The sequence below is a fragment of the Zootermopsis nevadensis genome, unplaced genomic scaffold (assembly GCF_977971745.1).
Source record: "Zootermopsis nevadensis isolate Lab colony 2312 unplaced genomic scaffold, Znev_1.0 Znev_ptg000057l, whole genome shotgun sequence".
Classification (NCBI taxonomy): domain Eukaryota; kingdom Metazoa; phylum Arthropoda; class Insecta; order Blattodea; family Termopsidae; genus Zootermopsis; species Zootermopsis nevadensis.
This window is the reverse complement of record NW_028259188.1, coordinates 23,397-51,359: the sequence shown is the minus strand read 5'-3', so window position 1 is coordinate 51,359 and position 27,963 is coordinate 23,397. Positions and strand designations below refer to the sequence as shown.

Genomic DNA, 27,963 nt, shown 5'->3' with positions numbered 1-27,963 from the left:
AGATCTACTGATACTATTGGTAGCACTGCATTAATCTAAATATATCGATATGGGAAAGAATGACTAGCGAAATTGCGTCGATCACTTTCGTAACCTGTTTTGAAGTACAGTACATATTTCTTGTACAGAGGTTTTGCAGTTATGTCAGACAGCAGACTGGCCGTATCTGATGCGAAGGTCTGAAAAAACAAGCACACAAACTGTGATGATCTCGTGGTAGTGGATTGTGTCTTGGAGTCTACGACTAGACAGCGGCGGATTTATCGTACGTAGTAAGATTTAGCAATTTGTGCGTTGTATTATAATTTTAACGGTTACATTATTTCTTGACGATGACTTCGCAGTTATACACACGAAAGTAAACAAGGTACGAAGTACTGGTTAATCTTGCACTTGTACTACCTTATCCGTGTGTTTGGTCACGTAACTTCGTCTTGTTTCAGGTTCGGACTTCTGTAGGGCCCTATTAAGCATGACAGATCTGCGATTCGATGGCCGAGTGGTTGTAGTTACAGGAGCTGGTGCAGGTGATTATCGTACACGAAAATAATGTTTGTGCCTGATCGCTTTTCTAGTATGCAAGACTTTCTTTCGGAAATATTTAATTCTTGTCGAAATTATTTTAGGTTATCGTTCTTGTCTTCGCGGTTTCAGCTTCATTAATGACTATATTGTACAAAAAAAATATAGTTCTTTCCCTCATTTGTTAAGACAAAAATATGAAATTGAAGGGTGTGGGCTGCTACAACAGTATGTTTCCAGTTTTAATTGTACCAGTTTGTGTGTGTCCATTTCCATGGATAAAAGTTGTCATGATAATATTAAAGTATGATGAGACTCCACATGCCATGTGATGTGTGCACTGCAGAGGTGAGTTAATACCCTTCTCTTTTATCATTTGTCTGTTTCCATTGTCTCATAATCGTATTAATCATGGCATTTGCTTACAACTTCTTGTAATGAACAGTTCCGTGTGTCGTTTCACCCACTTATCATTTCTTGTGTGCCAGTTCCTCATAATTCTGACCAGCCATGACTTTATGTTTCAGGCCTGGGTAAAGCATATGCCCTGCTGTTTGCGGAGCGTGGAGCATCAGTTGTGGTGAATGACCTTGGTGGTGGTCGCCATGGCGATGGGAAGAGTAGCAGTGCAGCAGACAGTGTTGTAGAAGAGATCCGGCACAAAGGTGGGTTTAGTGCATTATGATGCTTGTTGGCTGCTACTGCATTTGCATGTAAGTTTCTTCTTTGTCCTCTCACCTCTTCTCTTTCTCCTTCCTTCTTACAAACTGCTTCCTTGTGTCCCCCTCTACCACCTCCGTCTGATTCCCTTTCCTTTCCAACTTCTGTTTTACGGTGAAGTCGCAGCACCGCGGGATTGCATCTGTATCGTAGATTGTTTTGTTTCTGGTAGGTGGCAAGGCTGTAGCCAACTATGATTGTGTGGTGAATGGAGAGAAGATTATATAGACGGCTCTGGAAGAGTTTGGACGAGTAGATGTGGTAGTGAACAATGCTGGGATCCTGGACAAGTCATTCTCCAGGATTAGTGACGCAGACTGGAGTATGTTTGAGATTAAATCTTATTCTTGGCCATAATATCAGATTGTGGGGTACTTTCAGTGTATTTGGACTGCTACAGTCAGTCAGTCAGAAAACTAAGAGCGCCAGTGACTGGATATTATGTAGCTGTCCCAGGGGCCATTTTACCTTAAAGTCTGATAGTTCAGTGAAATTGGAATATCATTTTTCTGCAGAGACTAATTCTGAAAGAGTTAAAATTCACAAGCGTCTATTATCATTGTGGTTCTGACCAGTTTCAAGAGACTGTCCATGGCATTTGCCTAGAGAGGCTGAGGAAAACCTTGACAAATACTGTCTGCTATGCTGAGCTGTTTTGACTGTTATTGATATTGTATAGGAGGCCAAAAGAAAAGGGAATATGGTAGATTTCTTGAGTTCAGGGATGGTTTTGCATGCTTTTTTGTCTAGTTACTAGTGCTGTTGAGGTTTAATGATCATTTATTACTGTTGCAGGCTTAATTCAGGACGTACACCTAACAGGTGCTTTCAAGGCAACTCGAGCCGCGTGGCCTCACTTCCGTAAACAAAAGTATGGACGTGTCATTGTGACATCCTCCAATTCTGGTCTATATGGGAACTTTGGGCAGGCAAACTACAGGTCGGTGTTAGTGACACTTCAGTATATTTATCTTTCATAGGATTGATCATTTGTATAATGTGTGCGTGATATCTTGGACATTAATCTGTTCTGCTTTGAATATCTTTGGGATTTAAAAGTATTAATTACAATACACCCCTCCCCCCGCCTATGAAATATTGATTTAACATTCTGGTTATTTATAAAAATAAAAGTTTGTCTTTGGTTGCCAGAAATGGTAGAAACTGTTTTCCCCCACAGTTCCTCAAGACAGATGCTGGGTTAGTGTGTTATATAACCGAGGGTCACTTCTACATCCTCTCCAGTTCGCTCTTCCTTTCAGGACTGTGTAATTTGTGCGGCTGAAAAGTTGTTCTCAAATAAGAAAGTTGGTGTGAGCGATGGCCGCTTTATGCATTTCTTGGGAGGAGTCCATGTATGTTTTTTTTTATGGTTGCAGTGCTGCCAAGATGGGGCTGGTTGGTCTGAACAATACGTTAGCGATAGAGGGCAGGAAGGACAACATCCACTGCAATGTGATTGTGCCAACTGCGGCATCCCGGCTTACTGAAGACATCCTGCCACCTGGTGGGTGCTGCTGATACTAAAGCCTGACAGTGTGTCACTTCTGTTTACAATAAATGAACATCAAAATGATGCAAACAGTGCATTTTGGAAGTATATTCACCCTTTTGTCATATTATCAGTTGTAATAAATAGTTCATGTTTTGGAGATCTGTTATCAGCAGTTTTTAATATTGTCTCATGATTATAAACACTAATGTGATACTGATAAGTCACTTGTTTGTTGCACAGATTTCTTTGCGCAGCTGCGCCCAGAGCTGATTGCGCCAGTCGTCGCGTGGCTGTGTCACGAATCCTGTGAGGAGACTGGCTCCATCATCGAGTCTGCTGCTGGCTGGGCAGGAAAATGTAAGTGTCAGTGGCACCCCTGTTCGGAATATGCTCGATGCCTGTAACAACACCACTGGTTCTGAGTCATGTGATGCCGTCCAAAACAGGACTGCATTTCATTAGGGTCATGAAGGTTGGGTCTGTTGTTGCTCTTTCAGTGAAATGCAGAAATGATTTTTTCACTGCAAATCACAATCGTAGATAAGTCGCAGAATCTGCATGTGGACTTCCGTAGATGTGTCAACAGCGGTAGAATGACCGGATTCATGTTTCAAGGGTCCTGATTTCAGTGAGACAGCTTGGAATAGCCATGAAGCGCAGTAATGATAGACAAGCAGAGAACCGTTTACCTCCCGTGCTGAGTGTCGGCAGAACTTTCCATCAGGATGCGTTCTTGTCTGACAACCTTCAGGTTATCTGGTGCGTTCACCGGGCGGCCTGCTGCGTGCACAGATGAATGAGCTGGTGACGCCAGAGGCTGTTCGTGAGAACTGGGGCAAGGTGACAGATATGTCTGCTGCCGTTAAATTGGAGTCCATCCAGGAGGCATCTGGTACCCTGATGACCGTTCTGGAGCAGATGAACTCGAACTCTGGGCTTTCTTCTGATGGCGTGAGTTATGACTCGATGTAGTTTTTTACATATGCTTTCAGATAGTAATTATTCAAGTTACCCCTGTGTCTAAGCACCATCCAGTGGAGGTGTATAGAGGGAGTGTAGTATAAGACGTATGAATGAGCAGAATTAATTTTGTTTATTGTGTACAGGATTTTAGCCCGTCGCCATAATTGTAGTACGTGGTTTACGTTACTTCAGTTGTGGCTTACGCCACTGGAGGTCCAGTATTTTGTTAAATGAGGTGTACATTAGTTTTGGCAATGGCTGGTGCTGCCATCCAAGTATTGATGGTGGCTAATCTTTGTGCAGACTTGAACTTCTTTTGTCTTCTTGGTGACACTTATTCTGTGAACATGGTTTAAGGTCCTGATTTCCTTTCCAGAAGAGTGTTGTGACAAAGTTCCAATACACTCCTCATGACCTGATCCTGTATGCACTGGGAGGTGAGTAATGTGCCCTTATGTGCGTGTGTTTGTGACAGTGTGTCAGACAAGTAATGTGTTTGTTTTATTGCAGTTGGTAGCACTGTGACCAACCCAAGTGACCTGAGATTCCTGTATGAAGGCCACGCAGACTTCTCTGCGTTGCCGACGTTCCTCGTGTTGCAAGGCGTGTCTGCCGTGATGGAGTCTAGTGTTACTGCTGAGGTGTTCAGTGGCAGGGATTTCAATCCTGCCAGGGTAAGTGAGGTTATGTCTTGATAAGCAGACTCTTTTGAGGATAACCGCAAGGTTCAGCATCGGTCATTTCGAAGCCTGCCTTCGGATGCAACCCTGAGCCACCTCACAATCTTCTTGCTGTGTTTTCATCTCTGTATGTGCATTTCTTGCCTTCGCAGCTGAACATGTCCATATATCTTAACGCAAGGCACATTTTACTGCCTGTGCTTTGTCTATTACGAATATAATAGCCAGTCTCCATCGCACTTGACTTGTTTAGTTCACTGTACATGCAGTGAGGAAGAAATTAAAAGTCTGCTGGTCCTCATGGAATGAAAGCAGATCCAGCTTCTGCAAAAATAATACTGCAGTGAGTTGTTTTTCTGTTCAGTGCAACGGAGGATCATTCAGGTCGTATTCTATGCTAGTGAAGTTGTAATTGAGCAGTGTGGTGTGGACTCGGGGAATGCTTGCTATCATTCAGTCCAAAATGTTTTGTCCTCTCATCTCACATCAAGAAAACTAAAGATACAAAAGTTGTGCTGTATGGGTGTTAAACTTGGTCTCCCACTTTGAGGGAGGAACATAGATTGAGGGTCTTTGAGAACAGAGTGTTTAGGATATTTCGACCTAAGAGGCAGGAAGAAAATTGCATTATGAGCTTCACGGACTGTACCCCTCACTTGATACTGTTAGGGCGATTAAATCGAGGAGGATAAGACGGGCGGGACATGCGGAACGCATTGTGGAGGGGTGGGGTGTTTACAAGATATTGGTTAGAAGGCCTGAAGGGAGGAGATTGTGGGTGAGACATTGGCGTAGGTGGGATGGCGTTAAGATGGATTTTTGGGAGATAGAAATCTATGGAGCAAACTGGATGCAGCTGGCTCAGGTTAGTCTTATGGCAGGCTTTTGTGAACTCAGTGATGAACCTTTGGCTTCTATAAAGAAAGTGTTCTATTTTTTGAGAAGCCAAGTATACAGTCAGTTTTTCAAAGAATATCCTGCACCATAGAGAGAGTGAGGATAGAATTCACACTGATTCAGTGAGCTGCACAGAGTGTAGATGCTTCCCACTGGCATGCCACTCGGTCATGTAAACAAATGACAGTATTCAGTTGTTTTTGCAGATATATCATAAAGTATTTCTTTCTTTCTTTCCACTAAATGGATTCGAGAAGTTCTGCTAACTTAAAGATAGTTCAGTGGTTTCGACGTAGAGACTGATTGGATTATGAACCTTAGGGTTGCTGATGAGGCACAAAGGAATGAGAAACGATTGAGTACATAATTGGAGTTGACTGAGGAGGATCGTGTTGCTGCTATGTTGCCAGATGTTGCATGGTGAGCAGTACTTGGAGGTTCTGCGTCCCATCAACAGTGAAGGGACTCTTGAGGTGCACTGCAAGGTGGTGGATGTGTTGGACAAGGGATCCGGGACTGTTGTGCTGGTGGAAGGTGAGATAAAATTGTGCAGTATGATCATTCCATTTGTAACTTCTGTCAACTTGGTTTGTGCAGTTGTAACGTGTCTCTTTTTCTTTGATCTGTCTAGGCTAGGGGGAATATAAGTGGTTTAAAAGTCTAGTCTTCAAGGTGATACAAATTCAGTTGCTGTCTGTTGTCATTATTGCAGTGGAGACATCTGATGAAAGTGGTGAGAAGGTGGCACAGTCCCTGCTGACAACATTTGCTGTTGGAATGAAGGGTGTTACAGACAAGCGTACTTCACCCTATGATGTGCCAACAGCAGAACCACCAAAGCGGATTCCTGATTTGTCTGTTGAGCAACACACGTCTCTTGATCAGGTCAGAATAGAGGGAAGCATGTGTTACGTGTGAGGCTCTTTGGTTATTTTTCTTTGAAGGGGGGGGGGGGGGGTGAATGTAACTTTTCTTATTCTGTGTATGTATTTTTAGTTTCTTCTGTCAGTAGTACTAACGTGTGAAATATGGAGAAGAAGCACAATCTAATTAAGATCTTGACATATTTGTGGTGATAGAGCTTTGTAAAATGTGCATCCTTCAGATTATTTGATGTAGACTGAAAATGCTGACTGCTTTGAATCTGCACTTATTGCTGTGTGTGAAAATTATGACTAATGAAGCACTGCAGCTAAGTCTGTAGAATTTAGTATGGAGAGAGATCATAAACACACCTACAAATTAATTGTCAATGTTTCTTCACTTCAACATTATTTCCTGCAGGCTGCACTCTACCGACTGTCTGGAGACCGCAACCCACTTCACATTTACCCGAATGTGGCTGCATTTGGTGGATTTGATCGGCCCATCCTGCACGGTCTGTGTTCGCTGGGCTTCTCAGCCCGCCATGTCCTACAGCAGTATGCGGATAATGATCCAACCAAATTCAAAGCCATAAAGGTGTGTAATAGAAACATCTCTTTTTGGGGCTTTCCTATTTTCACATTCTCATGATAACATTCCAGCACCCTCTTTCTGTTGTTCTATGGATTGTTTGTGTTCACAGCATTTTTCACTTGCCTCTTCCGTGTCTGATGTACAGTTCAGTTGATGTCAGTCATTGTACTTTCTTATTCTTTCCACATGCTTTCCTATTTTCTTGCATCCCTGTTGGAATACTTCATAACCGTGACTCCCATTCACAGTGGATACGTTAAGGGATATTCATGTGAAGCAGGGTGCAATGGTGTGGCTTGATAGTAGATTTCTAAGTTGTAATTCCGGAGGACTGTTCATAACATTTTACCATTTCAGTCTCTTCTTTTTAATTTTATCATCTTGTTGCTTTGTAAGTTCTTTGTACTTTTTTTCCATCAGAGAGATTGTTAAATATGATGTTATTTCATGAATGTGTTTCATTTTCAGAGGTTATATAGCATCACATAGAATGAGAGGATAATGAATGGGTATGAATTTGGAAAGGGGCAGTAATATTAATTTTCATGTTACTATGCTGGAAGTTCTTTGGAGGGACTGAGGAGAACTCTGATTAGCCTGAGAAGGATAGTCAGAAACTGGACTGAGATGCAACCTGATATCCCCATTAATATGGTTTAGATCGTTGCACTACACAGGCCATCAGAGTGCGAGGGTATGAAGAAAATGATGACTGTCACTGGTTTACAGGCTCGGTTCAGCAAGCCGGTTATCCCTGGGCAGACACTACAGACTGACATGTGGCAACAGGGGAACCGTATCCACTTTCAGACCAAGGTGAAAGAGACGGGGAGCGTGGTGATATCTGGCGCATATGTCGATCTCACCGAGGCATCCGTCCCGCAGCACAAGGTACGTTTTTGTGGCTGACTGATGGGCCAAGATCATCTTTGATGATGGTTGTTCTGCTGGTGAGAAATTTTGTTGCTGCTGGCCTTTCACCACGTTCACATAATTCTGCCCTTATGCTCTGTCATGAGCTGGTTGAGTCTATCTATTTCTTCACATCATATTTCTCTAAGGTGCATTTTAGTAATGTCTGTGTGTGTGTGTAGATCTCCCAAGTACTGTTTTCCTTTCAGCTTTTCCAATGAAATTTTTGTGTTAAATTTCATGTCTGCGCAGTGGAAATAAAAGGTCACACATATTGCAGGTTCCTCACAGAAAAATGCAATTTGATTATGCAGTACACTGCTACTAAACAAGACGAAGCATTTAAGCTGTGTTGTTTGAATGTAAAGCTTACTTAATATAAATGTACATTTTGATGTAAATTCTGTAATTGTGTTTTGGAGAATGTTTAATTTAGTGTGGGTTTAATGAGCCAAATATAAGATTTAATTCTGGATTTTTAGTAAAATGATAGGAAAGCTCTGATGGGCAGGGCATACAGCATGCATGAGCAAGACATGAAATGAGTACAGAATTTTGTGTGGAAAACCTGAGGGAAGAGATGGCTTCAGAGACCAACTCATAGATGGGAGTGTAATATCAAAATGGATCTTTAAAATACTGGGTGTTAGGTTGTGGATTGTGTTCAAGTGGTTCAAGATAAGTCCATGAGGCAGGCCTGAGCTGTGTGGTGTTTGTTCCTACAGATTGCAAGTTGTGTTTATAATCGATATAAAGTGTAACTGATATTCTGTTATCTTGTGATAACCTGCATTGTTCAGCCTAGCAATTTCTTACTCTCAGTGACAAGGTTATGTTTCCTTTTTGTTAAGATCCCAAACATTACAGCATTGCTAGTATCACATCTTCAGTAAGATCCATTTTAACCCTTTAAAGCTGAGTTGTAACTGTATGTACCACCTGCTGTAACAGTCATTATCTCTGCATTTTGCCCACAGAATATATAATGTGGGTTTTATATTGATCTCAGAATAAACAGTAATTTATTTCTCTAAGCAGCATTAACTAGTTTAGTGTTGTCGTGGAGACGTGTTGTGTTTTCTTTGAGGTAACAATGGATTGATAGAATATTATGCACCTTCACTGTGGCTGAAGGGGTTAATTATTTTCTTTAATTATCTAGTTGGTCTTCAGAGGTTACTCAAAAGCTCTATGGAATTTCTTTGTTTTCTCTTTCCTAGTTACATTTCCAGCTTATGGTAAATATCTGCAAATCAATTTCTCAGGATATTTGCATCTTCAGTGGGCAAAGTGAGGAAGAAACTTCACGATTTGTACAGTTCACTTAGTGCTTTGTGAATAGTGAACTGTGGGAGACAAAGAGAAGTTGTCACATGAATACATTGTTTCACTACACTTGTTTATGTAAAATGTCATTAGGTCAGAAATTGGCTTAGACTTGGAAAAAATTTTTGGCATGAAGCTGGGGGTGGAGCCGAGTCATGATATGGCCATTTGTGTGTGTTTTGTCTAACAGAATAATGAACCTTTGTTTTGTAAAAGCAGTAAGTTTTTTGACTAGCTGAGTCACTGTCAAGGAGGCAGGAAAGACTTTGCACTTTAGCCTACATGTAAGGTTGTCTTGATAACATGTACAGTACAGTACAGTACAGTAGCTGTGTTCAAGGTCATGGAAGAAACACAAGTGAGTAGCTCTGATGTATGCTGGTTGCATCAGTCAGTCACTATGCCTGCTGTGATGAGGTCCACCAAGGTGAGGGAAGTGAAAACTGGAATTTGTAGTTCAGAGGCACATCTCATGTCCTGACATAGAATGAAAATATGAACATTGTTTTGCATTTGTTTTTAAGCTAAAAATATAGTATTCATAAATATTTAACACGTTCAGGAAGTACTCATTATTGATTACAGAGTGTGTAACCATCGAAACTACTCTCAGTAATGCTAAAGATCAAATTACATCATATCCATATTTTTCCACTTTTGTATGGTTGTAAAATATGGTTTCTTTCTTTGTGTGAAGAACCTAAATTGTGTTTGAAAACAACCAAATATTATTTGGGATCTTGAAGGATCAAATAAGTGGATTCTTAGGATAGTGAACTAAAGGACTAAATGTGTTGTTCATAAGATGAAAACACATAATGTATGCATAGTTTGGTGGGAATCCTGTTAAAAAAATTGGACATAAGTAAGACTGAGAATTTAAGGGGAGGATAATATTAAGCTGGATCTTAGACAAATACAGATGTGTTTGAACTGTGCCAAAGTGGCTTGGTCCTGCAGCTAGTGATACTGTTTGGTATTGGCAATGTTCGACCTTCGTTTTCTATCACCAGAGAGTTAACAGGTTCCTAGAGACATGCAGAAATGGTGTATGATGTTGGTGGCTTTGTAAACTGTAATGTGAGGTTGCATTGTTGGTGCAGGCATCCACATCAGCGCTGGATTCGGATGGTGTGTTTGACTTGCTGAAAAAGCGGGTTGCGGCAAACCCAGAGCGTGCCAAGAAGATCGGTGGTGTGTTCCAGTACAACATCACCAAAGATGGCAATACTGTTGCCACCTGGAGTATGTATCACACAGTTGTCATGGATTTACAGCACTGTTAGAGAGTAAATTTTATACAGACTAACTTAAAACTTTCATCGGTTAAACGTTTTGTCTGTGCGGTTAACTCTCCTACTTCATATCTGGCAGATCTTGGGTTTGTATCTCATTTGAGAGACAGGGTTTTCTTATCATAGTCACGGAAGGCAATGATGAGACCCTCGCCGGGTTCGCTTGTCACGGCCACTTGCAGCTGAAACGGAAAGACTTGTTATGCATTTCTGTTGCGTCCTACAGGAGCAGTGTGTGACGATGTTAACAGAAACCCAAAAAACAAAACAAGAGATAAACTTAGGAATTTTACATGATTACAGGCTTTGTGGCATATGTATTTGTCAAGAAGTTCTGGAAAAATGAAATGTATGCAGAAATTTGATGGTGAAACCTGAGGAACACCACTTGGAAGACTTGTAAGAAGTTTGGAGATTAATATTCAATTTTAGCTTTGATGTTAGCTATATTCAGTCCTCAGTTCATTTTAATTATGAGCTTTGAATATCAGAGAAGCAGACAGAAACAAGTATGGTGTCCATAGATGGATTTTCCAAGTAATATTTAAATGTTTCAAAATGAAAATCATTTTATCAATCTGAAGAATTTGTGTTTTATGCTCATTATTTTACAATGGCTTCCTGTACATTCTAAATATATAATTTAGGACCAGCACAATGGAAATTACAAACATTTCTATAAATTTTGACCACGGTCCATGCAAGTGATAACTCACTTCAGAGGCATCCTCTGTTGGTCTGTAGTTGACTTCTGCAGCTGTGAAGTTGAAGTATCCATATTTCCTTGGTCTGACAACTACTACATGAGATACATTTGTCCCTGCAGGGATCCTGTCAATCTTGATGTTGAGCTGACCACCCACCAAAGTGAAGGCCTCTTTGTGAAAGCTACTGTCACTCAGCTTAACACCAAGAGCAGTACTTGTGCCAACATTATATAGTGTGTACTGCAAAGAATGTTGTGTGTTATAATCAAACAAGTTTATGAGGTATGTTGGTATTATATGGGTACTAAATACAATATTATCATGAGATGCTCCATATTCTTTGGCTTGTAACATAAACGGCCTATGATATGTAAAAATTTCTATTCTGCAAAAACAACCGGACGATAATTTTTCTGAAACAATATGACATCTAAATATCCCAGCTACTATGTCCATGTCTTCAACCAGATATCTATTCAGTATCTGTTTCGAAATTAGCAATCTGGCACCCGTTTCTTCTTCCTCATTACCATCTACATAAGCAGCTAGGGCTGCGAGAACAAAAATACTTATAAATTTCATTCTTTCAAGACTTTTAACGAAATATTAATTTATACACTCCCCAACGTGTTGTACGCACGAGTACTTCGAATCTTTCCCAACGGAATGGCACTTCTTTATCAAAACTTCCAACTCGTTGCCAACTCACAAGCAACAAAGCATGTAATTCGACTCCTACTGGCAATGACCGCACTTAAAAATTAGTTCCGGTTCCCTTCATTGTCACCAATTTAAAAGTTAATGACGATAAAATATACCGTTCCAGCCGTTGCCAATGTTAAAATGAAACTGTTTTGGCTTCACTGTTAAACACGGAAGTTTAGAAGTTCCATAGTTTGTAACATGCTTTGTAACTCAGAACTGTAGTTTGTTAATCGGCTGTACTTCGTATGCGATTATTTGGAATAATTATTAGGCACATATGGATGTGCTTTGTTATCGGTAATATAACGTAACTGTGTTGAGAATCGTGTCGATGTCTCTGTCATCAGACCCGGAATTGGAAATGAAAGTTAAAAAAGGTTTGAAAACGTGTCAAACATGGATTGAGTTGTTTATGTTGAACTTATATACGTAACATTGCAAAGCACTGCCCCCGATGGTGGAGAAGAGGGTAGAAGTTACCAGACTGCATCATGAGTTGCAGGGACGTTGCTACGATGTGGAGTATGCCATTGGGTAAGGTTTAAAGGAAATTCTGTTCGTTCACTAGTATTCAAGAGGAACCTTGTTCCCAAGTGAATACTTTTCCACAGGCTTGTAGCAGCATCTTGCTCATTTCTAGTTGACATTTTGAATTATGTGAAGTGTAATTTCTTTATGTTACAAGGAAAGCTTATTATTTAATCAATTAACTTAGTGATTTTAGACCTTCATTCATTTGACATTTCTGCCTGGCAAAGGAATAAGATCCTGAGTCCTGACACAAAGTCGCCAAATATGGTGTGTGTGCATGTGTCTATCTATCTATATATATATATATATGATTTGGAAGAAAAGTGAGAATCACAAGACCTTCCCAGAACTTTGTGTAGTTTTTTCAGCAGTTGTATTGTTCTCCAGGGCAGTGAAGTCTATGGAGGGGGCAGAGGATAACCTTGGTAACATACAGGAACTGCTGAAGAATGCGGTGTTCTTGCGACAGCAGATTAAGTATGAAGAAGCTCGCAGGTGAGTGTTATTGTGAATGTTGTGGACGTGATTTCTGTGGTCTGTCTGTGCCTTCTCTCAGGGTTCTTCCCATTTTATTCATATGTGAACTGAATGTAAGATGAGCAAATGTGTTTCAGTTGGAAAAGAATGTACTATAGCAAGTACAGAATGCTAAATTTGTGGGTTACCTGTGTTTTAGAATACATGAAGGAAATAGGGTTTGGGGAATTTGGGACACAAACTTGTTTTATAGCAACAGGAAGGAAGTCTGTCACTAGTGTAAATCCCCCATAAATAAATATCTCCTATGCGTAAGGAAAAAATGATCTGAATTGTTGTGTAGTACATGGACAAAACTATTCTGTGCAAATCCTCGTTTGGGAAGGAGTGATTCTACCAGTAAATTATAGCAGTGTTGTGTTAGCACTCCTGTTTCTCAAATGAATTACGTCCTATGCACAAGTCTCAGCAGGGGATTTGCTGTCCTGACTGAAGAGGGTTTTTTTTGTCAGTTTCCTCAGATCTTCCAGTTGAATCTGATCATAGTGTATCAGAATATGCCAGTTGATCCAGTGGTTTTTGAATGACTTATAAAGCAGTCTTATTAATTAAGTAAGCTGCATGTGTATGTCCATCTAGCCTGATTCAGTTACACAGCAGTTGACTGGTTTTTGTGAAATTTGGTGTGAATATCTACCATTTCAGTTCTCTTGATCTTCTGTTCATTTTAACTTTGTCATCTGCCATTACTGAATTGAGTTTTGAGGTTCTTATGATAGTGAATATGGAGGTGGCTGTCTTGCAGGTTGTTGCACCATTTAATGTAAAAATCAGTTTGTGCAACGTCGCAGGCAACCATCTTTGTAATGAGTTGTTTTGTAGGACACTAAATTAATTTTATTGCTCTGTGGATCACTGTTTCATTCACAGTAGTGTAGAATACCGGTCAGACAGTGTGTTAGTGATTTTTCACCTTGCTGTGATTCTTCATGTGTGTTAGAATTGTGTTTTGTTCTTGTGTGCTGATCCAAGAACATTTGGATTGGCATGCGCATATGCGCAACGCATGTGATTTATGTTGCATGTCTTGTCTGTGTAGGCTCCCCCACTAATGCTGTGACATGCCAGGTAATTGCTGCTTCCTGTTGTTTATTATGTTGGTAGTATATTATGGTAAGCAGTCACTACATGATCATGATGAAATTGGGGATATCACATGGCCTTAGAATTGTTACTGTGTAGGAGAAAGAGTGCATGGTCACATGGACATAATGTTTCATTGATACAGAGGACACTACAGAACAAGGGAACTGTGGTCCTATAAGTGGGAAATATTAACCTGTCAGTGTGGGCTGTGTCGAATGGACGTCTTTGCACGGTGTGATAGGTGCCATGTATGTTTCCAACATCAGAGTGAAAGAAATGACTATATTTATTCAATTGTGAGGTGATACTGAACTGTGCAATATCGTTATACTAAGAGACAGTATATTTAAGACATTTATTTCCTCTATTAGGTTGAAGGCCAGTTCATGCTTCATTGTTCAAAGTTCCTGCTTTTGGAAAAGTTCTTAATTACAGATAATAATGGCTACTTATTTCACCTGCTGTTTTGTGTGGGTGTTAAACTTGGTGTCTTGCACTGATGTCTGTGATGAGCAGAATACATGTAACTAAGAGAAACATACAGGCAGCGAGAGAAAATTACATAATGAGGAGCTTCATGAATTGTGCTGTTTTTTTGGGAAAGTGTTCAAATCAAGAAACCAGTGGGTGGTTGGTGTTGCCCAAGGAATGTAGTGGCACTTTAGTATTAGCAGTGGATAGTTATATAATCAATATTGTTTGTGCATGTTTTTTTTCCTTCAAATTAGCCATTTAATTACTATGTATTTGCATCGCTGTTTGTTTAATTTTGTTCAGATTACAATTTCATGTCTTGGATCCTCCATTCACAATAATCCTAATCCCATTTAGTATTAAGTAATTTGTACGGTTGAAATATAATTATTAAATAGCCTACGAATCAATTAGTCAGTTCATTCACCCTTTTAGCCACTTGATCTCTTAATCACAGTCAGGCGGCTAAGCAACCAGTGGATCAATCAACTGCTCATTCTGTTCAAAGATATTTGTTCGTACAGGAACAAGAAGGAGTCATACTAAATTAAGGGTTTGGTGCAGTCTTTACTGTATGATCTACTATTAGCTTCTCAAGGACTCTGCTTCATGAAAATTTTATTTACAATCACAAAATCATGTTTAGATCTTCAAGGACACCGGTTGACCACAGTTTGTTGGGAACAATACTGGTGATTCATGGTTAGGATCATTTTGGTTATATTTTGAGGATAAAATTCATATTTTGGGTATGAAATTCTTACTTGAAACTACATTTCTCGGGCATTTACAGTGAATCCTTCATTTAGTTCAGATGCCAAAAGTGGTGTTCTGAAAGTGCAAAGTTAAGAGCTTTCATTAAAGATTTCGGTGAGGAATATTTTAGTTCTGATGGAACAATTCTGTTCTGTAAACTTTGTGAAGTTAATGTTACAGCTGGTAAGGGATTTAATGTGCAACAACATTGTGATACAAGCAGTAGGCAGGTCAGGTTTCTGTTGCGATATGAAGTGAGCCTGCCAAGTGTACTGAACATACTGCACTGATTTCCTGGCAAGCAGTAGGCTGGTCAGGTGACAGACAGCTTTTCCCCGAGTAAAATCCCAAGGATCAATTAAGCTTCTTCTCTCAGCTATTCCCAGAAAGACAAAATGCATTCACTTTTAACTAACACAAATGCAAAAATAAACAGCATTCTGATGACGCAGTTGATTGAACATGTACTTTTGTTCTTGGGGAGGGGGGCACACCACACACACTTCTGAGTATATAAATGTCACTTATCAATGCCGTAAACGCCTCATGGCGTTTATTTATTTGATTCCTCGGGAATCATCGACACATAACCTCAACCGTTAAACGAGAACACCCTATCATTCCGTAACCTGATGACAGCCCACCTAGATCGCTGTTCGCACACATAAACTTACAGCACCTAAGACTAGATTCACGCAACAAATTTTACCAACTCTCTCTCTCTATCTCTGCGCGAACTTGACTACAGCGAATTCTAGTAGCGAACCCAGTAAACTACGTATTGAGCGGGAAATGCAGGGCATCGATATATCAGGAAGATCCAGAATCGTAATCTTGTAGGAGCCTGGTAGCCGAATGGATAGCGTGCTGGCCTGCGGAATACGACATCGGCAGTTCGAGACCCAGCGGATTCTTACAGTAGTATTAATTCTTAATTCTTACAGTAGTATTAAGTTCTAAATATAAAACGAGGGCAGGACTCAGGACTCAGGACTCAAACGATTTCTGATTTCTGATTTCTTCCCTCTAAAAATAATTGTGGGTTACCGGGAGGGTGGGGCGCCTAATATGATAGAATGAGGGGGGTTATGCACAAATATATAAAAGGGGGCTCAGTTGGGGGTATACCAACAACATACAGACATCAAAGCATATGAGTCGAAAAAGAAACAATCCAGCGAAATAAATCAAACCATCAAACCTGCATGCTTGTCATGTAAGCTGTTGAGTGTGTTCGCAGACTGACTTGATATCTGAACAGGAAACCTGATGGGACAATGAATGAAGTGTGTAATTACCTGACCTATAGGATGCACTTTAAATGTTGTGATTGTAAGTGTGAGATGATATGTTGACAGAAGTAAATGCAGTTTGGGATTGACATTATTGCTGTTTCCAGTTGGTATAGGTATCGTTTGTAGGCGTGGGTGGAGACTATTTGTGAAGTGATTTTGGTTTTTGTTATGTAGTGCTGTGACCTGCCGGGGTATTTTCTGTGCTTGTGGTGTGTTAAGCAAGGATAAAGGTTTTAAAACTTGTAAACTTGTAAGTTTGGCGTGTGGTGTTTGTTATGAATTTGGATTTGCTTGCAAAAATCTCATGCCCAGTAGATGACAGATTTGTTGATTTATTTGGCTGGATTTTTTCTTTCGACTCAAGTGCTTTGAACACATTTTGGTTAAAGATTGTTGATTGATATGATGTCTGTTTGGACCACCTTTGGCTGCTCCCTCATAAATATATTTTTGCATAACCCCCTCATTCTCTCATCTTCGGCTCCCCACCCACCCGTTAACCCTCAATTATTTTTTTAGAGGGCAGAAATCAGAAATCGGTTCAGTCCTGCCCTCGTTTTATATTTAGAACTTAATACTACACTTAATACTACTGTAAGAATCCGCTGGGTCTCGAACTGCCGATGCCATTCGGCTGCCCTTCTGTTCCCGCTCAATACGTAGTTTACTGGGTTCGCTACTATAATTCGCTGTGGTCAAGTTCGCACAGAGAGAGAGAGAGAGAGAGAGAGAGAGAGAGTGAGAGAGAGTGAGAGTGAGAGTGAGTGAGAGTGAGTGTGTGTTGGTAAGCGTGAGTCTAGTCTTCGGAGTCTTGGAGGTGCTGTAAGTTTATGTGTGCGAACAGCGATCTAGGTGGGCTGTCATCAGGTTACGGAATGATGGGGTGTTCTCGTTTAACGGTTGAGGTTATGTGTCGATGATTCCCGAGGAATCAAATAAATAAACGCCATGAGGCGTTTACGGCATTGATAAGTGACATTTATATACTCAGAAGTGTGTGTGGTGTGCCCCCCTCCCCAAGAACAAAAGTACATGTTCAATCAACTGCGTCATCAGAATGCTGTTTATTTTTGCATTTGTGTTAGTTAAAAGTGAATGCATTTTGTCTTTCTGGGAATAGCTGAGAGAAGAAGCTTAATTGATCCTTGGGATTTTACTCGGGGAAAAGCTGTCTGTCACCTGACCAGCCTACTGCTTGCCAGGAAATCAGTGGAGTATGTTCAGTACACTTGGCAGGCTCACTTCTTATCGCAACAGGAATTTGGCACGTGGAAGATTGTTTTTTGTCCAACAGTTCTCAGACTTTTCCTGCGTAAGACGTAGTTTACTACTACTCTGCTATGACAAGGAGGTCGGATGAGTTCGCTGTTTTTCAGACGTTGCCGTCCCTGCCTATGATAAAATGGCGTGGGCGTTCTGCCCCTCTGTATTTCTTTGGTTGCTAGGATGCATTCTGAGTCCAGTGCAGATTTACTCTCATATATATTGCCAGGGCGTGGAAGTTAATTTGAATTGATGTGTGTCATCTTTCCCTTGTGTGAAGGACATAAGTGTGAAATATTTTGGTTGCATGGAGGGTTGGTTTAGTTGGCCAGTTGATTATTGATGAGGTGTAGAGTGCATTCGTAGTAGCAGTTACGACTGGTGTCACAATGCGGATATTTATTTTGGTATTTGGTATTGTTTCAGGTAGGAGTGCCTGCAAGCATGTGGGATACTATAGCCGTTGCCCACTTTTGATTCCTAGTGACCAAGTATGGGGTGTTCGTAGCATGCCTCACAATGCCACAAGGAAGACCTCAGGCCCTCGTGCGATTACCTTGCTTTCCGAGGAGGTGTACGGTTATAGATTTAGTGGGAGTGCCTAGTCTGTCTCAAAGAGTAGTTTGAGATCAGGGGATGTACTGAGTAGCAACTTTCATGTGAACTGTAGCTGTAGTGTGTGTTTACTGGTATCAACGAAGACATGGAGGACTAATTTGTCTGAATATCAGCGTTTCAGAAGATCAGTTGTGTGCGTGATGGGGAAGCAGCTTTTTTGGAGTTGGAGATGTGAAGAACCAGACAGAACGAAGCACCTGTAGTGTTTGTGACTTGGATAAGGAATTGCATTGTTCAGGTATGTTAGAGAGTACAGTTTATTTACATTCCATAGATCCTTCTTAGGACTAAACCAAAGGATGGAGAACAAATCATTTCATACAATACATATAAACTTCAGTACTTTTGACACAATTACAAGGATGTGTTTCACATGTGAATGTACATAACCTTCAGATTCTGCAATTCAATTATGAAAAATAATTTAAATGCAGGCTTGAACACCTTTAAATCATTTAGAGTTTTAATTGTTGGTGGAAGATCATTAAATGACTTGATACGCGTATAATACGTTCCTTTTTGACGTTTATTACGGTTAGCATAGACTATAGAAAAATTATATACTTGTAATTAATTTTTATTTTATTGTTGAGATTTGTCAAAGTCCACTTACAAAATAAAAGTCTAGTCAATGATATGTTGGTGTCCATGAATCCCAAAGGTTCTGGAAATAAATATGACATGCGCCCTGATGTGGAGAAAAGGTGTTTAGAGTATTACAGTAAGTGCAGTACTTGAAAGTTACTGTAACTAAAACATTTGACTTCCCTTACCAGTGAATCTGGCCTGCGTTGTCACTCGTTATAACTTGAAACTGTTGCTTGTGTTTTCCAGGTCGTGGAGACAGCATGTATTGCTCTGAAGTCAAGCACGACGGATCCGTTACCGTCGTCAGTGCTGGGAAATAATTTGCTGTTTCTTGGTGGCATCCCTGAATTTTAATGAAGATGAGAATACAGTGCAGCAGCTTTTCTCCTGTCCAAGGTATATAAGAGCAGTTGGAGGCAGAAGAATATTGTAAAACTAACCTCATTCTTGATATTAAAAAAGTGTACAAAATAAAAGATGTTTTTCCAGCCTGATGGTACTAACATGACATAACAGATTGTTAATCACTGGCTTTTCAACGCAGAATTGTAAGCGAGTCCCATGGCAGTCTATGAGGCACTGGTATAGATCTTTCTCTGAGCACCCAGAACTCATTATTTACTGGTACAGTGAGCCTGTTAGAGGCTGTATCACAATTAGTTTGTGTTTAGTATCCTGCCAGTACCAGGAGGCATCTGCACGTAATGTATTTCTTTCTCATATCATAAACCCAGATTTCCCATTTTCTCTGTCCCTTTTACATCAGTTGCTGATTTAGGAAGCAGCTACTGCATTGGCCACTGTTGTGACCAACATTTTGTACACTGAACATTAGGATGTGAGTGTAATTATCTGTACTCATTGTGATTCGCCGTTGCAGTTCTGATGATCCACATGTGGAGATCTCCGCAGTCCATGGGATTGCGTGCAGATTGCAGGACAAGCAAGCCAGAGCCACTCACCAGATGGCAGTCACAGGCAAGTTCATCCATTTGAGTAAATTGTTTAATGAACTTATTTTCTGAATTGCAATGCCATTATTGAAAGAAGAAGACCTTTTTTCCTGAAAAGTAGTAAATGGTTTTAATGAAATAAAGAACTTGTCTATTTCTTCTATTGAGACTACAAAGAAACAATGAAGAACGTGATTTTTCTTTGCCAGTTTAAGGAACCACATTTTGAGGCTGACCTCCACATTGTTCTATAATTGAGAATGCATGGAGTGTACCTCCATGCTCCCACTGCCTCATGGCATCATCACAAGGATAACTGCAGCTGATATAGTGAACCATTAAATGTTTAAAAATCATAATCTGTGTTGGTTTTCTGTAAGTCCAAGTGGTGTTAGAACCCAAAGACCACTGTGAGAACCTGAAATCTCTCTTAAAACCACATTTAGTATGTGAACTTGTTGAAAGCGTCTGCTTCATATCTGGAAAAGCCAGTAAGGCCTGTTGTGTATGTTGGTAGGAGTGTTTGTTGCTGCAGCCATGAAAGAGTTACGACGGTGTGTTCCTTGTTTGTCACTACACAATGGTGGCGATATCTCAGGTAGCTGGTGAGTTCAGTTTTATAAATTTAGATTGTTCAACATTGAAACAATTTATATTACTGATGGTGAAGTTTCCACCTTTGCTTCCAGAAGGTATGATAAAGTGGCATTACTGATGGTGATATGGAAAAAAAATCTAATTGCTACGGCTACCTCTTGCCCCTTGTCGGTTGAATTCACCTTAGTAGTAGAAGTGCTACAGATGTTGGGTGTGTTGTAGTGGCTTGCCATTTCTTAATCTTTCATTTAGGTCCTTTCTCCATGACATCAAAACAGGCGAACCTGAGGGGCATGGACCGACTGGTGTTTGTAGACTCCCTTGCTGTCATAATGGGGCACGAGGAGAGGGAGCCGTGTATCTTGGAGACAGCGATCAACATCCTCGGTTCCAAACAGACGGCAAGCGAACTGTTCGTTAAATATCCACTGAATCAGTGGCAACAGAAGTTGCGTGGGACTGACGTGATGTGTGTGAGTTGTAGAGTTTGTAGTTGCAGTATTATGACGTGTGGAATAATGGCCCACTTGGCGAATGCTTTAAATTTGCTGGGGGGGGAGGAAAGAAAGGCTCCAGTATGAATCTGTGAGTGAGGGAGTTCAGAATTTGTCAGGTCGCTGGTTGTGACACTGTCGTGACCCGTATTTAAAGTTAACTTGTGAATGGGTTTGTAATGAACTTGACAGAATTTGTCTTCTGAAAATGGAAGGTGCTTGTTCATTGGCTAAGGTAGGAGTGTTAACTGCTTGGTGAAGTAAAACTGTGTGCTCTTAGAAGAGTGTGATGTCTTGATTTCTTGAATGTGACTGTATTTTCTCTTTCTGGGAGTAGCAGATTACGAGAAACAGAATGATCCTTCAGATTCTACTGAGCACCATGCTGTTTGTCACGTGACCTGCGTACTGCCAGCCAGACAAGCATTGAAGTACGTGCGGTAACAGTTGGCGGACCGACTTGATGTCAGAAGATTAAACCTGCTGGGACAAAGAAGGAACATCGTATCCGCAAGAAACTGATATCAGTCTGAACGAGGCATTCGTTGTGTGAGTACATGAGCATTAGAATGTATTTGATGTGGTTGTCGTGTGAGAGAGATGAGTCTGTCCAATTTTATTAGGTACTTCAGATGTTGTGAACTTAAATGTGAGATTTGATATGTTGAAAGACCTATGTGCGGTGAGAGATTGGCATAATTGCTGTATCTGTGGTATGCTAGAGGCATTCATGATTCTCTAGTGAATATATTGTTCATAGGACATCAAAATTGGAGGTTAGGTATAGCTTGTAGACGAGGGTGGTGACTATTTGTGATAAGGTTTTGTTAATGAGTGGTTTTGTTACATGTGTGATGTGTGTAGTGCTGTGGAGCCTTTAATGTGATGTGTTTACTAATTAATAAGTGATTAATTGCGAAGGTAAGGAATTTAGTTTTGTTGACGTGTGAGTATTGTGCACAGTGACCGGAGCTGCTGGGATATTTTCTGTGCTTTTGGTTAATTTTGAGCAAGGGGATCGGTTATGAAACCTTTAAATTAGGTGATGTGTTGAATGTGATTGCATTTTTTTTTCTGGTAATAGCTGCAGAGAAGAAGCTTGATTGATCCATGGGACTTTACTGAGGTTGAAGGATGCGTCACCTGACATGACTACTGCTTGCCAGGAAAAGAGTGGAGTATGTGCAGAAACACTTTGCTGGCTCACTGATATGACGACAGGAAATCAATCGGCTGTTATCACGAAGGACCTCATGTCTGCGAGAGATTTATCTCTGTGTCTACTTGACATGCATTGTGTAAGTATACGAGAAATATGATTATGAAATGTGCTAATTCATGATTCACACAATCAAATTCTTTGGCAAGATAGCGAAATATTCCACCATGCACATGCACTTGTTTATGTTTACAAGATGTTTTGATATCTGCATTGTAACAAGTTTCACAGTTTGAAGGACTTGTCGTAAGACAGAACACTGAATAATAATAATAATAGTATTCTACCATGTTTTCCATTGGAGGTAGCTCTGCCTTCATTTTATGTGTTTGGCATTGGTATTTTAATTTGGCCAAGAAAGAGGATTTCCAGGATAGGTAAGGTAGCTTCCCTATCTCTCGGTGAGAGACTGAGGGCGAGTTTCTTTTTTTTTGAGAGAGTGTTTTATTTATTTCTTGTGAGAGGTTGAGATATCACTTGAGTCAGATTGGTTCAGTCTTCGTTGTCGTGGTTTTGAACTTTGTAAATGTATGCTCATGTTTGATTCTTTTGAAATTGGTATTGTATTTATATCTCCTTATCATTGATCATTTACATCCAGTTTACGTAAAATGGGATTGCCGGTGGATGTAATGACACTAAGAGCCTCCCCCTTTTAACTTAAAAAAGGGTGATACAGTTAAATTATGGTGCGAGTGTGTTGTTTTCTTTCCATTTTATGGATCCAAGTTCTGAGCATTGGCGATTGCTGGTTGGTATGTTTGACTTATAATCTGTGTTTGTGTTTCATGTACGCCAGTGCATCGGACACGTACGAGTGGATGCGGCCTGTTCTGGAGGGGACTCGAGGCGAATGGCTCTTTGTGTGTGTTGCGGTATCGTTCATCACCTTACTTTGAATGGCGTATGGTGTAGTACTTGGTGCAACGTGCAAAGGTAACTTATATCTTAATTGCGTCATGCTTGTGTTCTTCAATACAATAATTTTATTCACCGTCTTTACACAAGCTTATAGATTGTTAAAATCACATAAAATTATAACATTTCAACATATGATATTGTTACATTTTAAAATGACGACATGTTTCCATGTTCATTCCATCATCGTCAGGTCTATCAATTAAAATTAAAAACTGTTGCACTTGCTGCCCTGCGTATACTGATTTGTTCTACCCGATAGATTTTATTTGTTTAACCTCCAGGCTTCTTCCGTTTAATTTTTGAAGACTGCGCCTGGATGTCTTAAATCTGCAAAATCAATTTTAATTTTCATATCCTGATCCTGGCTACTGACATAGGAAATGGAATAATTTTAAAGAATTACTCAATATATCGTAATACAAGCAAAAGAAAAGTAATCACAAAATATTTAAAGTATTATAACATACCGGGTTGTGTGTGAGGTGCGTGTCCGATATTACGGAGCTGTAGACTGCAACTAAGCTGTGAGTATCGTGTATGGCTATATATATTGGGTGAAAGTTGTTTAGGGGGTTGGGTCGATGGACTGTAGAATGTTAAATATCGGATTGTTCGTGTAGATGTTACTGTCGTTTAATGCAAGATTTTGTTTATGTGTTCTTTGTATATGATATTTTTCTATGGTGTCTCTATGTCGCTTGTTTTGTATTATTTTTATAATGTCCATTGTTTGTTCTATTTTGTTGTATGTATGTCCTGTGTTTAATATATGCTTTGCATATGCTGAATGATCTTTATTGTGTTTAATTGCTGTAATATGCTCTTTGTATCTTTGACTAAAGGTGCGTCCGGTTTGGCCTATATAGGTTAACGGGCAATCATTGCATTTTAACCTATATATGCCTGGTTTTTCGTATTGATTTGTTGTGTCTATTTGTGGCTTTTGTTTCAAGATGTTTTTTATTGTGTTTTTTGTTCTAAATGCTATTTTTGTTATTTGTTTTAAATGTTTTTGTTATATATTTGGTTTCTTTTCCTATATATGTGAATGTGGCCCATTTGTTTTGTTTATTTTCGTTTTTGTCTTCATTTATGTTGTTTACATTGTTTATTTTATTTTTGGGTTTTAATTCATAATTATTATATCCGTTTTCTATTAGAATTTGTTTTATTATGTTACATTCAATTTGTTTGTTTATTGTGGTCATGGGATATGTATTTTTTCGGTTTATTAAGTAATTAATAGCCATTTGTTAATGTTCAGGCATGAATTATGGTGCTTGTATTTGTAGGTTTTCTGTATATTTTGAATTCAGAGTTGTTTTCGTTTCGTATTATAGTTAGATCTAAATAATTTAATTTGTTATTTTGTTCTGTTTCTAAAGTGAATTGTATATTTTGATTTATGTTGTTAAATTCATTTAAAACATTTTTTATATTTGTATTTTTTGCATCAAAAATCATGAGTATATCATCAACATATCTACTATAGTATTTGATTTGATATTTGTTTAATATATTTACTATATAATCATGCTCGAGATATTGTAAGAATATTTCAGATAATATGCTCGAGGTTGGAGCTCCCATGGGTAACCCTGTTTCTTGTTTCCAATATTCATTGTTGAATTGGAAATAATTTTGGTTAATAATAATGTTAGTTATATTTGTAATTTCATTTATTAGATCTGTATTTATATTCTGTCTATTTAGAATATCTCTTACAATATCTCGTAGCATGATTGTTGGAATATTTGTATACATATTATTGATGTCAAAAGAACAAATTTGTATAATTTTATTATTATGAAAATTCAATTGTTGGATTTCGTTTATTAATTTTATAGAATTTGTTATGTTAAACGTATTTGGTAGATTAATATCGGACACGCACCTCACACACAACCCGGTATGTTATAATACTTTAAATATTTTGTGATTACTTTTCTTTTGCTTGTATTACGATATATTGAGTAATTCTTTAAAATTATTCCATTTCCTATGTCAGTAGCCAGGATCAGGATATGAAAATTAAAATTGATTTTGCAGATTTAAGACATCCAGGCGCAGTCTTCAAAAATTAAATGGAAGAAGCCTGGAGGTTAAACAAATAAAATCTAACGGGTAGAACAAATCAGTATACGCAGGGCAGCAAGTGCAACAGTTTTTAATTTTAATTGATAGACCTGACGATGATGGAATGAACATGGAAACATGTCGTCATTTTAAAATGTAACAATATCATATGTTGAAATGTTATAATTTTATGTGATTTTAAGAATCTATAAGCTTGTGTAAAGACGGTGAATAAAATTATTGTAGTGCAAAGGTAGTTGATTTTTCCGATCATGTAGAGTTATTATTGTCTCTCACGGAGTCCGACGAACGCAAAGGAGTTTTGAAATTTTAATCTGATTTGAAATCAGTCATTGACACTTCCACTTCCAAGACAAGGCAGGGGTTTATTTTAGCAATGACGTACGTGATTCACACACGAGACTACCTTCTAAATTTCCTTCTAAATTTGACCTGTCCCATCCCTATCACGACTAGACTCCCAAGTCTTGAGAAGTCACTTGTCCCAAGTCTTGAGAAGTCCTTGTCCCAAGTCTTGAGAAATCACTTGTCCCAAGTCTTGAGAAGTCACTCGTCCCAAGTCTTGAGAAGTCACTCGTCCCAAGTCTTGAGAAGTCACTTGTCCCAAGTCTTGAGAAGTCACTCGTTTTAAGTCTTGAGAAGTTCTTGTCCGAAGTCTTGAGAAGTCACTTGTCCCAAGTCTTGAGAAGTCCTTGTCCCAAGTCTTGAGAAGTCACTCGTCCCAAGTCTTGAGAAGTCACTCGTCCCAAGTCTTGAGAAGTTCTTGTCCCAAGTCTTGAGAAGTCACTTGTCCCAAGTCTTGAGAAGTTCTTGTCCCAAGTCTTGAGAAGTCACTCCTCGCAAGTCTTGAGAAGTTCTTGTCCCAAGTCTTGAGAAGTTCTTGTCCCAAGTCTTGAGAAGTCACTCATCACAAGTCTTGAGAAGTTCTTGTCCCAAGTCTTGAGAAGTTCTTGTCCCAAGTCTTGACAAGTCACTCGTCCCAAGTCTTGAGAAGTTATTGTCCCAAGTCTTGTCTGCTTGTTTAGGGCTGTGCCTCACCTGTCAGCTGAATTCAAATTTTTTCGAAAATTCTTAGTTTTCTTCGCGTTTCGCGCCATTTGCAGTCGTTTTTAATTTTTTTAAAATTTCGAAAAATTTTGAAAATTCTCAAAGGGGTACCCCTTTGAGAAATTTCAATTTTTTCGAAAAATTTCGAAAAATCGAAAAACGTGGCAAATCGTCCAAAAAGCGCACAAAACTAAGAATTTTTGAAAATTTTCAACTTTTAATTTTTTTCCGAATTTTCCGAAAATTCAAAAAATTTTCCTTCTAAATTTGACCTGTCCCATCCCTATCAGGACTAGACTCCCAAGTCTTGAGAAGTCACTTGTCCCAAGTCTTCAGAAGTCCTTGTCCCAAGTGTTGAGAAGTTCTTGTCCCAACTTATATCTTAATTGCATCCTGCTTGTGTTCCTCAATACAATACTTTTATTTTCCGTCGTTTCACAACCCAAAAGTGTAATAACATTTTTAACCATCCCAAAACACAATACTATAATCATACACCGCACCAATCATCACAGGAAAAATTAAACTACATAAGAACCCATATTCTATCAGACCATTAATAAATTGGACATCAGCCCCTGCATATAAAATAGCAATAAAAATACAAAACATTTTAAAAGAATATTGTAATTTACCAAATACCTTTAATATAACAAATTCTATAAAATTAATAAATGAAATCCAACAATTAAATTTTCATAATAATAAAAATATACAAATTTGTTCTTTTGACATCAATAATATGTATACAAATATTCCAACAAGCATGCTACGAGATATTATAAGAGATATTCTAAATAGACAGAATATAAATACAGATCTAATAAATGAAATTACAAATATAACTAACATTATTATTAACCAAAATTATTTCCAATTCAACAATGAATATTGGAAACAAGAAACAGGATTACCTATGGGAGCTCCCACCTCGAGCATATTATCTGAAATATTCTTACAATATCTCGAACATGATTACATAGTAAATATATTAAATAAATATCAAATTAAATACTATAGTAGATATGTTGACGATATACTCATGATTTTTGATGGAAAAAATACAGATATAAAAAATGTTTTAAATGAATTTAACAACATAAATCAAAATATACAATTCACTTTAGAAAAAGAACAAAATAACAAATTAAATTATTTAGATCTAACTATAATACGAAACGAAAATAACTTCGAATTCAAAATATACAGAAAGCCCACAAATACAAGCACCATAATTCATGCCTCTTCATGCCATCCGAATGAACATAAACAGATGGCTATTAACTACTTAATAAACAGAAAAAATACATATCCCATAACCACAGAAAACAAACAAATTGAATGTAACACAATAAAACGAATTCTAATAGAAAACGGATATAATAATTATGAATTAAAACCCAAAAATAAAATAAACAATATAAACAACATAAATGAAGACGGAAACGAAAATAAACAAAACAAATGGGCCACATTCACATATATAGGAAAAGAAACCAAATATATAACAAAAACATTTAAAACAAATAACATAAAAATAGCATTTAGAACAAAAAACACTATAAAAAACATCTTGAAACAAAAACCACAAATAGACACAACAAATCAATACGAAAAACCAGGCATATATAGGTTAAAATGCAATGATTGCCCGTTAACCTATATAGGCCAAACTGGACGCACCTTTAATCAAAGATATAAAGAGCATATTACAGCAATAAAACATAATAAAGACCATTCAGCATATGCAAAGCATATATTAAACACAGGACATTCATACAACAAAATAGAACATACAATGGACATT

General features: G+C 38.7%; 2 protein-coding genes across 3 annotated transcripts; one reads left to right on the top strand and one right to left on the bottom strand.

Moving 5' to 3' along the window:
• Nucleotides 1-18: 18 nt before the first annotated feature.
• On the top strand, nt 19-23,116 carry LOC147871359 (peroxisomal multifunctional enzyme type 2-like). Of its 2 annotated transcripts, XM_087361354.1 has the most exons (17): nt 19-265; nt 444-527; nt 1,050-1,187; nt 2,038-2,182; nt 2,622-2,749; nt 2,978-3,094; nt 3,489-3,688; nt 4,077-4,137; nt 4,211-4,374; nt 5,688-5,811; nt 5,990-6,162; nt 6,562-6,738; nt 7,465-7,626; nt 10,077-10,218; nt 10,572-10,667; nt 11,095-11,257; nt 12,599-14,718. In XM_087361354.1, the coding sequence occupies exons 2-15, from the start codon at nt 473-475 to the stop codon at nt 10,631-10,633; spliced, it is 1,848 nt and encodes a 615-aa protein (XP_087217480.1). In that variant the 5' UTR covers nt 19-265; nt 444-472; the 3' UTR covers nt 10,634-10,667; nt 11,095-11,257; nt 12,599-14,718. The 2 variants fall into 2 exon arrangements, 1 of the variants encoding a protein (XP_087217480.1); XR_015538822.1 differs by lacking the exons at nt 19-265; nt 444-527; nt 1,050-1,187; ... (10 more) ...; nt 10,077-10,218; nt 10,572-10,667 and adding exons at nt 18,049-18,478; nt 19,075-19,224; nt 19,709-19,806; ... (3 more) ...; nt 21,957-22,170; nt 22,891-23,116 and having other exon boundaries at nt 11,117-11,257; nt 12,599-17,211.
• Nucleotides 9,476-12,599, bottom strand: LOC147871360 (translocon-associated protein subunit beta-like). Its single transcript, XM_087361361.1, has 2 exons — nt 10,985-12,599; nt 9,476-10,450 (listed from the first exon to the last, which is right to left on the bottom strand). Exons 1-2 carry the CDS (start codon nt 11,555-11,557, stop codon nt 10,364-10,366), a joined length of 660 nt encoding a protein of 219 aa, XP_087217487.1. The 5' UTR covers nt 11,558-12,599; the 3' UTR covers nt 9,476-10,363.
• Nucleotides 23,117-27,963: the final 4,847 nt, after the last annotated feature.

Excerpts from the sequence above, each read along its gene's own strand:
- LOC147871359 (XM_087361354.1), top strand. The coding sequence starts at position 473 with ATGACAGATCTGCGATTCGATGGCCGAGTGGTTGTAGTTACAGGAGCT. Across the intron at positions 1,188-2,037 it reads AGAAGAGATCCGGCACAAAG|GCTTAATTCAGGACGTACAC; the intron begins GTGGGTTTAGTG and ends TTACTGTTGCAG. Across the intron at positions 6,163-6,561 it reads AACACACGTCTCTTGATCAG|GCTGCACTCTACCGACTGTC; the intron begins GTCAGAATAGAG and ends TATTTCCTGCAG.
- LOC147871360 (XM_087361361.1), bottom strand. The coding sequence starts at position 11,557 with ATGAAATTTATAAGTATTTTTGTTCTCGCAGCCCTAGCTGCTTATGTA. Across the intron at positions 10,451-10,984 it reads CAACAGAGGATGCCTCTGAA|CTGCAAGTGGCCGTGACAAG; the intron begins GTGAGTTATCAC and ends TTTCCGTTTCAG.